The 12,441-nt window shown below is 55.9% G+C and overlaps 5 protein-coding genes across 5 annotated transcripts; 3 read left to right on the forward strand and 2 right to left on the reverse strand.

Moving 5' to 3' along the window:
- Positions 1-1,398: 1,398 nt before the first annotated feature.
- Positions 1,399-2,565, forward strand: PG986_006252 (uncharacterized protein; the record flags this gene model as incomplete). Its single annotated transcript, XM_066842474.1, has 1 exon — positions 1,399-2,565. One exon carries the CDS (start codon positions 1,399-1,401, stop codon positions 2,563-2,565), a length of 1,167 nt encoding a protein of 388 aa, XP_066702336.1.
- A 715-nt stretch (positions 2,566-3,280) lies between these two features.
- On the forward strand, positions 3,281-5,312 carry PG986_006253 (uncharacterized protein; the record flags this gene model as incomplete). Its single annotated transcript, XM_066842475.1, has 3 exons — positions 3,281-3,479; positions 3,629-3,775; positions 4,075-5,312. 3 exons carry the CDS (start codon positions 3,281-3,283, stop codon positions 5,310-5,312), a joined length of 1,584 nt encoding a protein of 527 aa, XP_066702337.1.
- Positions 5,313-5,861: 549 nt separating this feature from the next.
- Positions 5,862-7,025, forward strand: PG986_006254 (uncharacterized protein; the record flags this gene model as incomplete). The annotated part of the gene is made up of 2 exons (XM_066842476.1): positions 5,862-6,026; positions 6,123-7,025. 2 exons carry the CDS (start codon positions 5,862-5,864, stop codon positions 7,023-7,025), a joined length of 1,068 nt encoding a protein of 355 aa, XP_066702338.1.
- Positions 7,026-7,481: 456 nt separating this feature from the next.
- Positions 7,482-8,208, reverse strand: PG986_006255 (uncharacterized protein; the record flags this gene model as incomplete). The annotated part of the gene is made up of 2 exons (XM_066842477.1): positions 7,482-7,705; positions 7,863-8,208. The coding sequence occupies 2 exons, from the start codon at positions 8,206-8,208 to the stop codon at positions 7,482-7,484; spliced, it is 570 nt and encodes a 189-aa protein (XP_066702339.1).
- Positions 8,209-9,411: 1,203 nt separating this feature from the next.
- Positions 9,412-11,514, reverse strand: PG986_006256 (GDA1/CD39 family protein; the record flags this gene model as incomplete). Its single annotated transcript, XM_066842478.1, has 1 exon — positions 9,412-11,514. The coding sequence occupies one exon, from the start codon at positions 11,512-11,514 to the stop codon at positions 9,412-9,414; it is 2,103 nt and encodes a 700-aa protein (XP_066702340.1).
- Positions 11,515-12,441: the final 927 nt, after the last annotated feature.

Genomic DNA, 12,441 nt, shown 5'->3' on the forward strand with positions numbered 1-12,441 from the left:
ACCAACGCGATTGGGCGGCTCGCTGGCGGGCTGGTTTAGGCCCTGTCGCCTGTGGACGTGACAAAGGACAGCAAAGTCGAGACCCAGCTTGTGTTTTGACCAGCAACACCAGATTCATCAAATCGAGAAATCGAGAGATAATCAATAGTTGAGCTCGTTACGGCTTATTTGGATAACCCGTTGGCACGTTTGGTCCTGCCTTTGGCCCGAGTTCGCTCCTTCGCCCTTTCGTTCTTTCCTTCCTCGGCAATCTAGCATCAAGTGGTCTGACTTGGCAAGAGCGAACGAGGGAAAGATGAAACCAAGTTTCAATTCCGGACAGAAGAAAACTGGAAAAAAACGACAAGCAGCATCCACATCCGCATCCGCACGTCCAGCACGCGCAGCATGCAGCAATGATTGACGATGGATGATTAATGGCGTGCTGATTCGGCCCTTTGGATCTGAGATGGAGAGGCAGACGACGGCAATATAACTGCCTCCCAACCCTTCGCAACTCTCTGCGTCCATCTCGAGTCTTTCGGGCTTGGTTTGCGCGCAGACAGACCTGAATGTTTCTTTTTCTCTTCGCCAGGCGCTCCATGTCCGAACGCCCAGCAACATGTTCGCATTGTTGGCCAAGACGGTATGACGGCATGATGCCCATGTCACCTTGCAAGGCTACAACTGCCCGGCGCCGAGTCGCAGCAAGCAGAGCAAGCAGCTTATGCCCCTGGCTAAGCCCCATGTCGCTGGACAGCTGGCTTCGCTGTCAACGGCGAGGGTCCCCCTGCATGCGGCTTGGAGGTGTATGGATACGGGCTCAGCGTGACGGCTACGGTACACCAGACATCGCTCGAACTGGTAAGCTGCCGACGACCAACCAGTCTCGGTCAATTCGTTCGAATGGCAATGGCGCACGCCTTGGACCATGGGGGTCGGCTCCAGTCAACCAACCCAGATATGGCAATATGGCACGCGAGCTCCAATGGGTGTCGAATTTCTGGGCTTCTTAACTCCGAAGACTGCACGTGACACGTTTGCAGGCCTACCATACCATTGACTGCTTTCGATTCCCCCTTTCGACTTTGGTTTGATGCCACCGATGAAGTCAATTCAGTGGTTGACCGGTCTATTGGGGGCTTTCTTCTATAAACCCAACTACCTTGATGGCCACGTTGATGGAGTATACTAGCAAAAGGCCAATCAGGGTCATGATCTAGCAGCGGATCAACCAACCTTGATGGCCATTTGCTTCACTATAATGACTTCATCTTCGTGCGAATACGTGATGGTGAGTTTACGACATCGAGCGCATTGGAGATTCGGGCACTGCGCTGCTCATTGTGGATACCTCGCACCTTTTGGGTTAAACTTGACTTGTTGAATTTGATTTCCTGGCCCAGCTATCATCGTATTATGCCCGCAGAATTCCACCAGTTCGGCCTCCTTCCCCTGGAGATCCGATATAAGATATGGCGCTACACGCTCCCGTGCCGCGTTGTCAATCTCCGGCTTAAACCCAACATCGACGTACGGAACTGGGCACCACCCGGAGACTGGTGGCTGCACTACGTCTTGGACCACGACGACGACGCCGACCAGGACAGTGATACCGAACAGTCCGCGGCGTCATCATCATCGTCGTCTCTGCCCTCCGTGCTTCTGACGTGCTACGAAGCCTACCAAGAGCTCGCGCGGCACTACCGCCCCATCCCCCTGGACCAGCCCCTCCTCAAGCGCAGCCTCGGCGGCGACGCCGTCTGGGAGCGCGACTCGACCCCGGCCGAGGACTACTCGGCGGCGCGCCTGACGCGCTTCTGCCGCGACAACGACACGCTGCGCTGGGCGGGGACATCCCGTTGGGGCCTGTCGGTGCGGTCCCCCGCCAACCCGCTGTTCCTCGCCGCTTCGCTCGCCGTCCGCCGCGTCGTCGTCGAGTACGCGCCCGCGGTCGCGTCGCAGCTCGAGGTCCTTGCGCTTGCGGTCCTGGATGTGGAGCAGCCGCTGGAGAGGCTGGAGCTGGTGGCTACGAATCCGTCGGGCGGGAGGCGGTTGCGATTCCGACTGCGGGAGACGCCGTCGAGGGAGGTCAAGCACTTGAGTACGGCGAAGTCAGTGTCCGAGATCGTCGCGGGAGGCGGGACCGCGTGCTTTCCATGGTTCAGCCGAGAAGATTCACAGGATGACCGCCAGGACAACACGGAGGAACCAAATCCGGTGGCGCAGAAGGTTATCGAGTGGCAGTTCCCGGCCGCGTCTCCCCTCTTTTTGAATTCTCGCTTCCATGCCCGGGGTTCCTACTGTATCTTACAGGTGCTGGAGGATATCAACAGTAGTAGTAGTAGTAGTAGTAACGGGTGCTCTCTGGATAATGACGTGGCGGTGAGGGTCGGCAAGCTCATGGACCCGGGGAAGCTGAGTTTCCAGTACCAGCATGCCCGGGATCCCGTACGGTTCGGCGAGGATCTGCAGATGGATGTTCTGCTTTGGATCCGCGGCCTGCAGATGCATGCGGCTGGGTTTCCTAGTACCTTGCCGTTTGAGATTGTGGGGCTGTGCTGTCACGGCTTTTGCTGTGAATGAATTTTGTTTAATCCCAGGGGAAGAGAGGCATTTTCGTTTTCTAGAAGCAATACTTGTCGATCCCAATCAAGATATATATGTTCTTGCATTTATTACTCTGTTTGGACTATATGTTATTATGTTACAAAAACTAGACAGCGACGTTCTGGGTTTAGTCACTTTGGGCCATGTCATCTATTTACCTCTTCCAATACGAACAAGTACTTTGATATATATTTTTCGAGACTATGCCGGTAGGCCAACATGGCCCCCTCGGGCAAGTCACCCAGTAGTTCGAGAGACGTCCTAGCCCAAACTGTTCGGCGAGGCTTTTCATTGTTGTCAGTTCTTGCGCTGTGAGGGGATTTCATTGTCACCTGCCCCTTTCAACTTATATCCCCATTGACGATTGCTTTGATAGGCTCAAAGACGATATTTATTTCCATTGTATACGGAAAGGAAAGCCAGCTGGCAGGTGTACCCGGAAACGGATGCTGGCCGAGTCCATTGAGCATGAGGGTATAATTCCACAAATCCAGCCATGCTGTCCCCTAATACACCATTAGCTTTTCCACTTTGTGTCTATCTTTCCAAGATCCTTGTGAAATTCAGTATCGCTATCTAATATAGAGTACGATCATTACTCTATAGCTTCTTAACTTTGTTTACCAATCGACCCAAGTTAAGAACAAAAATCACAAAATACTAAATCTTTCCCCCTGACCATACATCCAAGATGAGCGGTTCACCTGCTTTCGATGGGTGGGATGTTCCAGGCGTGCAAAGGCTAGCCAGGATCGCATGGACGCCCAACCAGGTCAACACTCTCATCATATGTATCCTCCTACGAGGCGAGCTGTCCATCGACGACGACGGTGAATTGAGCATGGCGCCAAGATCGTGGGACTTCGTCATGGCCGAATTTGCTCTTCGCGGTCACAGCACCTCGCGGGTGGCCGTCACGTTAGTCAACCCCCCATCCTCCCTCTTTCCCTCTCTCCCTCTCTTTCATTATATATATACTCTTCCCCTCCTTCGTCCTTTAAGAACTGGCATGTTGCTGATTCCATGAACCTGAAGGCAGCGCTGGACCCGTGGCCTTCGCGCTATGTTGAGAGAGGAACTGGTGATGCGCGACCAGCAGATTCAGAGTGGTCAAGCAAGGCCGTGGCCAAATGGCATCAGCCTCCAGAGGAGGATAGCCGAGATACGAGGATTGAGCGTGGACGGGGTGAGTCCTTTTCTCTTTTTCTAGGACACCTGATCCCAGCCGTTTGTTGATACACGTACATATATTTGTATTTGGTATAAACTATGGTTGAAAAATCAAATGGCATCATGCTAACGCCCAGCCAAGATCAGCAATAATAATCCGGCTCCTGGTCGCATCCCGCGTAAGTGACATTGAGTGTCTCCTTTCCCTCTACCCCCTTCCCCCACCTTTCTTTTTCGTTTCCTCTTTGCCGGGTCTTTATTGTAAACAGGGGCCTCGCAATCGTATTTGAATACTGATCGCGCATCTGCCTTCAGTCATCCGGACCAATGGCAGAGCTGTATTCACAGATGCTGCCGCCTACCAGGCCGTGAACCAGCAATGGCAACAGCAAAACAACCCGCCGGGGCAGCAGTACCCTCCGAACCCACGGCCCCCGGGGCGCATCATATACGTCGCCGGGACGGGTGGTCAGCAACAACCCCAGCAGCAGCCCGGCAACCAGTCCCCTCCCTACCAAATCAACTCCCCGCCCCAGCAGTTCCAGCAGCCGCCCGCCATGTTCGGCCAGCCGGGCGCGATGCCCTACGGCGCCGAGCTGCACCCGGGCTACAACTGGGGCAACCCCCGGTCGCCGCAGAACGCCGAGGAGCGCGCGTGGCAGCAGGAGCAGCAGCGCTTCATCGACGAGGTCCGCCGCCTGCACCGGGACCACGAGGTCGCCGAGCGGCTGGCCTGGCTCGAGCGGCAGCAGCGGGAGCAGTCGCGGTCGCAGTCGCCGCCGCCGCCGCCGCAGCAGCAGTTTCAGTACCCGCCGCCGCCCAGCCCCTTCGCGCCCGTCGGCCAGGGCAACAGCCCCGGCCCCCAAACCCCGCCGTACCAGCAGCAGCCGCAGCAGCAGCAACAGCAGCATTCGCCGTTCAGCCAATTCATGAACGGCATGCAGCAGGCGCCGCAGTGGCCGCCCAACGGGTTCGCGGGCAACGGCGGCGCCGTGCCGGGCCAGCTGCCCGTCAGCCCGGGCCGCGCGCCGCCGCCGGGCCAGTTCTCGCCGATCTACATGGGCAACGGCAACGGGTCGCCGGGCCAGGGCCAGCAGCTCTACGCCGCCATGAACGCGGGCATGCCGTACCCAATGCAGCCGCTGCCGTCGCCGGTGAACCCGGCCCTCATCGACCCCCGCCTGTCGTTGTCGCCGCCGCCGTTCCAGCTGTCGCCGCCGCCCCCGATACAGCCCCAGCAGAACCCTTTCCAGCAGCAGCAACAACAACAACAGCTCCAACAGCAGCAGCAGCAACAGCAGCAGTTTTACCCGCAGCAGCCGCTGTTCCAGGTACCGAACCCGGGGTGGTACTTCAACCCGCCCCAGCCGCAGGTGCAGCCGCAGGTGCAGCCGCAGCCGCCGCCCTTCAACACCTGGGGCCAAGCTTGGGCGAACGCCGGCGCTCAGAGCCCGGCGTACGTGGCTCCTGTTAACCAGCAGCCTCAGAGGACTCCGCCGCCCCAATTCGACCCCATGTTGAACGGAGAGAACATTTACGACGTGACTCCTTAACGAGGATGGTGTTGATGGGTTCGTTTCGGAGAAGGGGCCGGCGGTGGTTCTTACTCGGGCAATGAGAATTGAGAATTGGGGAGGGGAGGGTGTACCATGCCTTATTGATTTTCAGATATTTCATAATACAACTCTGTACTTTAGTTTGTTCTGTCGTGTAGAAGATTCCCATCACCCCCTTTTGGGGGGGGGGGGGGTCAGATTACCCCTATTCCTCTTTTAGTGGGGGCGCCGTCCGCGCAGTTCGCCCATCGTCTTGCTGTAGCTACCGGCGACGCAGCGAAGGGAGTTGGGTCGTTGGAGTGAGTTTCGGTCTTGATTGGTTCGACATACAAGGACTGCAGTAAACTCCAGTTAGGCTACCTGCCTGAGCGATACCCCGCACAGCGCTCCAGATTGATCGACGCTGTCTTGGCTTCCTGCACCAGGACTCTAGAGTAGTCTTCGCCTCTTATCACCAGTTGAAGCATCTTCGCTCTCGTGTCCAACTTTTACATGCTGTCGAACGAAGACTATGGTTCTGGGATATATTGAGCTTTATTGATCGCAATGTTGCCAGCCACTCCTAAGTTCAAGGTGGCAGCAGCCCACGCCGCCCCTATCTTCATGAACAAAGCCGCCACGATCAAGAAAGTGGTTGGACTCATCGAGCAAGCTGGACGTGACGACATAAAGCTTCTCGTGTTCCCCGAGACGTTCATACCCGGGTATCCAGTCAGTACATGACTTCCCATGCCACGGAGTGCGAGAAAGCTGTCCAGAGATGGGTCTCTTAAAGCTCACAAGCCCGATTGACAAACCTGTGTCTAGTACTGGGCCGAGTGCTACCCCCCGCTCGCCCAAGTAGACGCCCTAGCCAAATACGCCCAAGAGAGCGTGGTCGTCGAGCGCGACAACGAGGACATGGGCGCCATCCAAGCCGCCTGCCGGCGCGCGGGCGTATCCATCAACCTGGGGATATCAGAGCGCATGGCAGGCGGCTACACCCTGTTCAACTCGCAGGTCACCGTCGACGGCCGCGACGGCGCGATCGTGGGGGTGCACCGCAAGCTGCAGCCGACGTACGTCGAGCGCATGGTCTGGGCGCAAGGGGACGGCAGCACGCTGCGGACCTGGCCGCTATCGGTGGTGGGCCAGGGCGAAGGCGGCGGCAGCAGCTCGTACAACCTCGGCGGCCTCGCTTGCTGGGAGCACACGATGAACGGCGCGCGCCAGGCCCTGATCCAGCAGAACGAGCACATCCACGCCGGGGCCTGGCCCGCCCTGTCGACGATGGCCGGGTTCGAGGCCGTGGCCGACGCGCAGATCGAGGCCCTGATGAAGGCGCACGCGCTGACGGCGCAGGTGTTCGTCGTGACGGCGTCCAACTACGTCGACGAGACCTGTCTCGAGTGGATGGAGGAGCACCTGGGCAAGCAGGACTTGGTGAAACCCGGGGGCGGGTGGTCGGCCGTCCTGCACCCGTTCTGCTCGTACCTCGCGGGCCCGCACACGGGGGCCGAGGAGAAGCTGGTCCAGGCCGAGGTCGACTTCGCGCAGCTCGGCGCCGTCAAGGTCTGGATCGATGCGGCGGGCCATTACCGGCGGCCGGAGATCTTGCGGTTCTCGGTTTATTCGCGTCCGCATTGGCCGGACGAGGTGGACAGATCCTTTAAGCCACGGCCAGTAGAGGAGGCGGGGGCATCGGAGGATCCCAGTAAGGATTCCGAGTAAAGTTGAATCAGTTCCGATTCAGGACGGTGAGGTACCTAGATGGGTTCCCTCGACCGGCCTGACGATGGTCAGCGGGGAGGGGGACAGCAACAGACGGTATGGGCTACTTGTAGCCAAATTGAAGCTGGTTTTCAATGACAGTTGGACGTACAGGGTTTGTTTGGTTTCTCCCGTACACTCGGGATTTTCCTCCTTGTGACTACAGATAACAGGTTGGCGGCAAATACGCAATCACAGGTAGAAAGAGAAGACTCTGATCAATTTGGTGTGCTGGCTACGCTGAAAAGCACAAGCATAGTCTCGTGATCCGTTCCAGGCGTCCTGAGTATATTGTGGTGTTGAACGCTACCTCACTATCGGTTGCCCACCACCAGAACATCCCTCAGTCCCTGCGCCAAAACTAATCCCAGTTGTCCCCCAATCATCTTGACCTCCCTGGGTGAGTGCCCATGCCACTCAAGTCTCCGTCTCATTCAGCACCGTCTTATACGGGTTGTTCGGATCCGTATAGATGTGGACCGTGTCAGACTTGCACCTGAGCATGCTCTTGCCGATCATGGTGTACCCAGGGTTGTTCAACCAGTCGCAACTAAACGAGACGCTATAGTCGAACTGGCAGCTCCCCACAGGGTCATTTCCGTTCAGGGGCCAGATGGTGTAGCCGCGGCCCTTGTAGATGGCTGTTTTCGTAGAAGAGTAACACGCAGTTAGTCAATCCAGTGTTCTTCTCATTCCATGGGCCTGCCGCTTCCAGTATCGAAAACGCAGTGGAAGCAGAAGTGGGAAGGGGGGATGCTGGACTGGGGGAAGAGGTAAAGGCAATATGAAATATCTTACTGTAGTGGCCGATAGCCCGCGCGTTAAACTCGATATCATAAGGCGCGTCGTCGCTACCGCCGCTGAGACGCACGCCGTATTTGTCACCGCTGACGTCGTCGTGCTTGTCCAGGCCAGGGTAGGACATTATCTGGTTGCATATGCCGAATGAGGCATCATCCGGGACGAAGGTGTAGTGAGGGTGGTACCCGGAGCCCCCCCATCCTGCATTGTCTTTGTATATCTGGCCGAAGAAGATCGTGAATCCATGCTGGGCCGGCTGGGCTTCGGATCGGCGGCCCAGTGTCAAGCCCGGGGCCATTCCGAAGAGGGCGAAGAGAGCGGCGAACATGGCCAGGAAGAACATCTTGACTAAGACGGTCCAAATGGCACGAGGGAAACGAGAAGAGGTTGAAAACGAAATGAAGATGACTGTGATGTCTTGGGGGAGAGTCTTGTGGAGTACACAGTGGTAAGGTGTGAAACAGGGAGTGTGGTTGTCAGCGCTGTAGACGTGCGTATGAAAGAGTGGATGTAGGAGGAGAAGATGGGGCAACAGGAAAGGGTGAGAACACTTTATATAGGAATAAGGAGTGGTGAATGTGATGCTGCTAGCGATGTATTCACGTTGAGCTGTTACAGGGTCCTACTTATGGTGTCGTTTGAATGCAATGTTGCCAGCGATGTATTCACATTGCGCCGTCGCATGTATACAATAAGTCAATCCCCATCATCACCAACGTCATCACAGAAAGGGGGGGGCAGGTCACACGTTGAAACCCATTGCCAAAGCTACTCGCGGCACCTGACACCGTCTCGATTTGGACCAAATTCAACACGAGATGACTCAACTTTTGTCAATTAATTGCGTGCTTGCGGCAGTGGTTGTCACCCCGAGTATGAAAAACAGCAATTGCTGAAGGGCGACCTGCGAGGGGGATGATGGTGCGAAACGCGGAAAGAGGGTGGACCAATGACCAGTGCCCCCTGATCGTGATGTTCGTCTTGTCGCAGGGGGCGGCAGCTTCAGGAAATGCTTGAGGCATCGCCAAGTTAGGTTGAGGCCTTACCATGTCAACAAATGTAGGCTCGGCGACAAGGCAAAATCACATATGGTAAGGTTAGGAAACGTGCAATGTAATGTTGAATCGTGTAATGTAACAAAAGGCTTCGTCGGAGCCCATAAGATTGCCTACATAAAGCTGTTCTGAGCATTCCTCAATTCATAACTCCCTTTCAGAACATCGTGTGGGGGTATTTGATCTAAGCAGAATCCAAAACCACAGCCAGAAAAAAAAAGAGTAAACGCGCTCCCCCAAGAATAGGTTTTTTTGGACATCAAGACATGACCAAGTAAAGTAGTAGTATCCCGTAATGCCTGCCTGCCCTTTCTCTCGTTCCAGAAACGCCGTACAATAGTGGTGATTGTACATGTGTAGTAAAAGCGAACAAAACTCCTAGCCCATGCCCGCTAAACGTATAGACCTCTGCATAAGCTTCGTCTTCAGCATGTGTGTGATATCGAAAGGGTGTTTTTAAAAAGTGTATAAAGGCGTGGAGAAAAAAATTATTAGTCTTCGTTCAACGGACTCATCAGAGGACTCTTCAGCCTCGTGGGGCTGCCGGTGCGACTGCGGCGCCCAGCGTTGATCATCTGTGGGACCAGTCGTTCTCGGCTCTCGGTCCGCACGACCATGCCGCTTCGGTCAATAGCGCTGGCCGGGTAGGGTTGCTTGCGCAGGTCATCAAAGCCGTGTGCGTTGAGCTTGGGAGTAGCCAGGCCCGAAGTTCGCCCTTGGCGGACACTACCGCTGCTATCGGATTCGGCCTCATCCGAGTCCACGTCACCGAGCTCGAACTGCGCGGCATCGCCTTCCTCGATAACCCTTTCGTAAGGGTGCGAGGGGCGGCCGAAGAGCTTTCCGGCGAGGGCCGAAATCCCGCGGCTGGTTTTGCGCGGGCTGCCAGGCCGGCGGTGATGGCGGCGAAGCATGGCGTTGACTCGAGTGTACATGCGCATCCTTCGGTCTCGTTTCCTGAAGAAGAAGAAGAGAAGTAATAATACAAGGAAGAAGAGAAGGAAGCCGGAGCCCGACTTGGTCTTGACGTGATCAACGAGATCCTCGGTCAAGTCATCAGTCCAGCCATCATCGTCACCATCGAAGGGCAGCGCTGTCCAGTTTGAACCAGCGTGTTGCCAATCGGCAGAAATGCCTTTAATGTTGGCGCCGAAGCCGACGGGAAGTTCTTTCGCCGTATCGCGAGGCGGCACTTGGCCAGCCGCGTAGAGGACCATGGGGCCGATGGTCCAGCTGACCTCGATGTCGTTCACCTTGTCCACAGCCTGGAAGGGGTCCAGGAATCCCTTCTCCTTTGCTGCTTCGCCGATTTCTTTAGTGACGTTGGCAGTCGCGCCTGCGATATGATCGATGCCAACCCGGGGGACGCCAATGCCATCATGCAGGACATTGATCAGCCAAGAAGCCTTGAAGCATGCTTCTTGGGCATCTCTGGAGTGGTCCTTCTTTCTAGCTTCGAGACCATCCTCAATTTCACCCCATTCTTGGCTGCAGAAGTCGAGGACCTTCTTCTGATATGTGGCGAAATCGTAGACCTTGTCGTTCTTGTCTGCGAAGACGCCGTGTGTCGTGTGCCAGTACTCCGACACTCCGACAAAATGGTTCACATCGAAATCGATCGCGGGAACATGCTGGCCATCCAAAAGACAAGGTTCGTTCTTGCAAGGCTTATCCTTTCCGAGTAAAGGTTTCGTCATCCTCAGGCACTGGTCGAATATGCCCGTTCCGACCAGCATCAGCTTGTCCGCGGTACCTTCAACGAAGTCGCCACTCTCTGTCGTCCGCAGTCCCTTGGGCATACAGGGGTCCGGGACCTCATGTTCGCCCTCGAGGAGGAACGAATCAACGAGATCTTTTACGTAGCGTTGGCGGGCCTGGTTGACACCGAAGCCCAGCCATGTGGTCGTGAACACCTTGTATTCGGTGGACTCGCCATTCAGAGTTCGTAGGCGCAAGAGTTTCAAGTCGTCTCCGTGTTTCGCAGATTCGGTTGCATTCGGGGCAAAGGCGATCTGGGCGGAGGCGCCACCCATGTCCAAAAAGCCATACGTGTGGTGGTCCTTGCCATGCGCGTGTCCCTTCGGATCGTCAAAGCCGCCCAGCAGGTAGTTGGCCGAGATCCAGCCGTATAATCCCTCGGTATCACCGGGAATAACCTGGATGTGTCGGTCGCAATCGGGTAGGGAGAACTCGGTATTGTGCCGGAAGTAGTCGCAAACCTCGGTAAGAACGGCGCGCTGTTGCCGGGGCGGTAGTAATCGCATACCGGCGGTGGCCATGAGGAAAATGGGCGTGTCGGGATGTGACTCCTCGGGAATGACGTTGACCGCATGCTCCAGCAGATCCCGCAGGTATTCCCCGACATCTTCGGGGTGGTCGCCAAAGGTGGATATGCCTGGTCTGATCTTCTTGGTCCATTTCTTTTCCGTCTTGAGCTTGGGTAACGTATGCAGTTCTTCGAGGTCGGCGTGCTTGGCAGCGCGCGCGGGATCCTTCCATCGGTACACATGCAGACGGGTGCCGGACGAGCCGGCGTCGAGGATGACGCCCCAACGATCTGTTGGACGATGCCAGAAGTCAGCCACAATCCCCATTGCATCGATTGGGAGTGCAGGTCGGTTTCTTACGTTTTGATTTCCCCATCTGGGCTGGACTCTAAGGGATGCTGTGGGAAGGTTGGCGATGCTGTCGGAGATAGCCCCGTTGCTAAGCGAATGCGCAAGCGGCTGAGAGTGAGAAAGCTGGGGCCTCTAATCAACTGGACTGCATGACAGACACAGGACGACAGTCAATCCTATTGTTGATCTCTGGGGTGGTTGAGGGATACAAGGCAAGAAGGCAAGATTGGGTTCGATTAGACTGGATTGGATGCGAGATAGGATAGGCAAATTGTATCAAGCGCAAAGGTGGTTGTTTTGGTGTTGTGTTGCTTGCTGGGCCTGGCGAGTCAACGAATGCGAGGTGATTACGCGTTCGGGGGTTACAGGTGATATTTTGGGGGTGGCTTGCTGAATTAGAAAGGGGGTACAAGTAGGGTGGTACTGGTACGGGTACTGGCACGGGTACTTGAGCTGATGGGATTGATAAAGAATTGAAGAAAAAAGCGAGGGTGGAAGAATGGGACGAAGCGAACGGCAATTTGTGGCTACTCAGGTCCAGAGTGCGATCGGGGGAGAGATCTAACGTCAGAGAGGATCATTCAAGCAAAGCAGAACGAGTGTGTGTGTTTTTTTGGATGTGGGAAGTTTTGCGCATGGTAGGATCGAGGATGGATAGCAATTAGAAGTTTGTATCCTTTTTCGCTTTTTCTTGTCCTTCGTCTCACTGCTAGTTAGTCCGCCTGTCCAGCAATCAATTGCCTCTCTTATCCATGCCCACGGGCGACGAAGCGAAAAGGATAAAAGCTGCAGGGAGTGGGTCCAAGGCTGGGGGCTGTCCGGGGGGGACCTTGGCAACTCCAGCAGTTGCAGAGCGCAGCAGTTCTTTTTTAGGAAACTCCTCCAGCAAGCGTGAGCAAGCCA

Source organism: Apiospora aurea (genome assembly GCF_038362705.1).
Source record: "Apiospora aurea strain CBS 24483 chromosome Unknown utg000004l_segment0_segment0, whole genome shotgun sequence".
Taxonomy (NCBI): domain Eukaryota; kingdom Fungi; phylum Ascomycota; class Sordariomycetes; order Amphisphaeriales; family Apiosporaceae; genus Apiospora; species Apiospora aurea.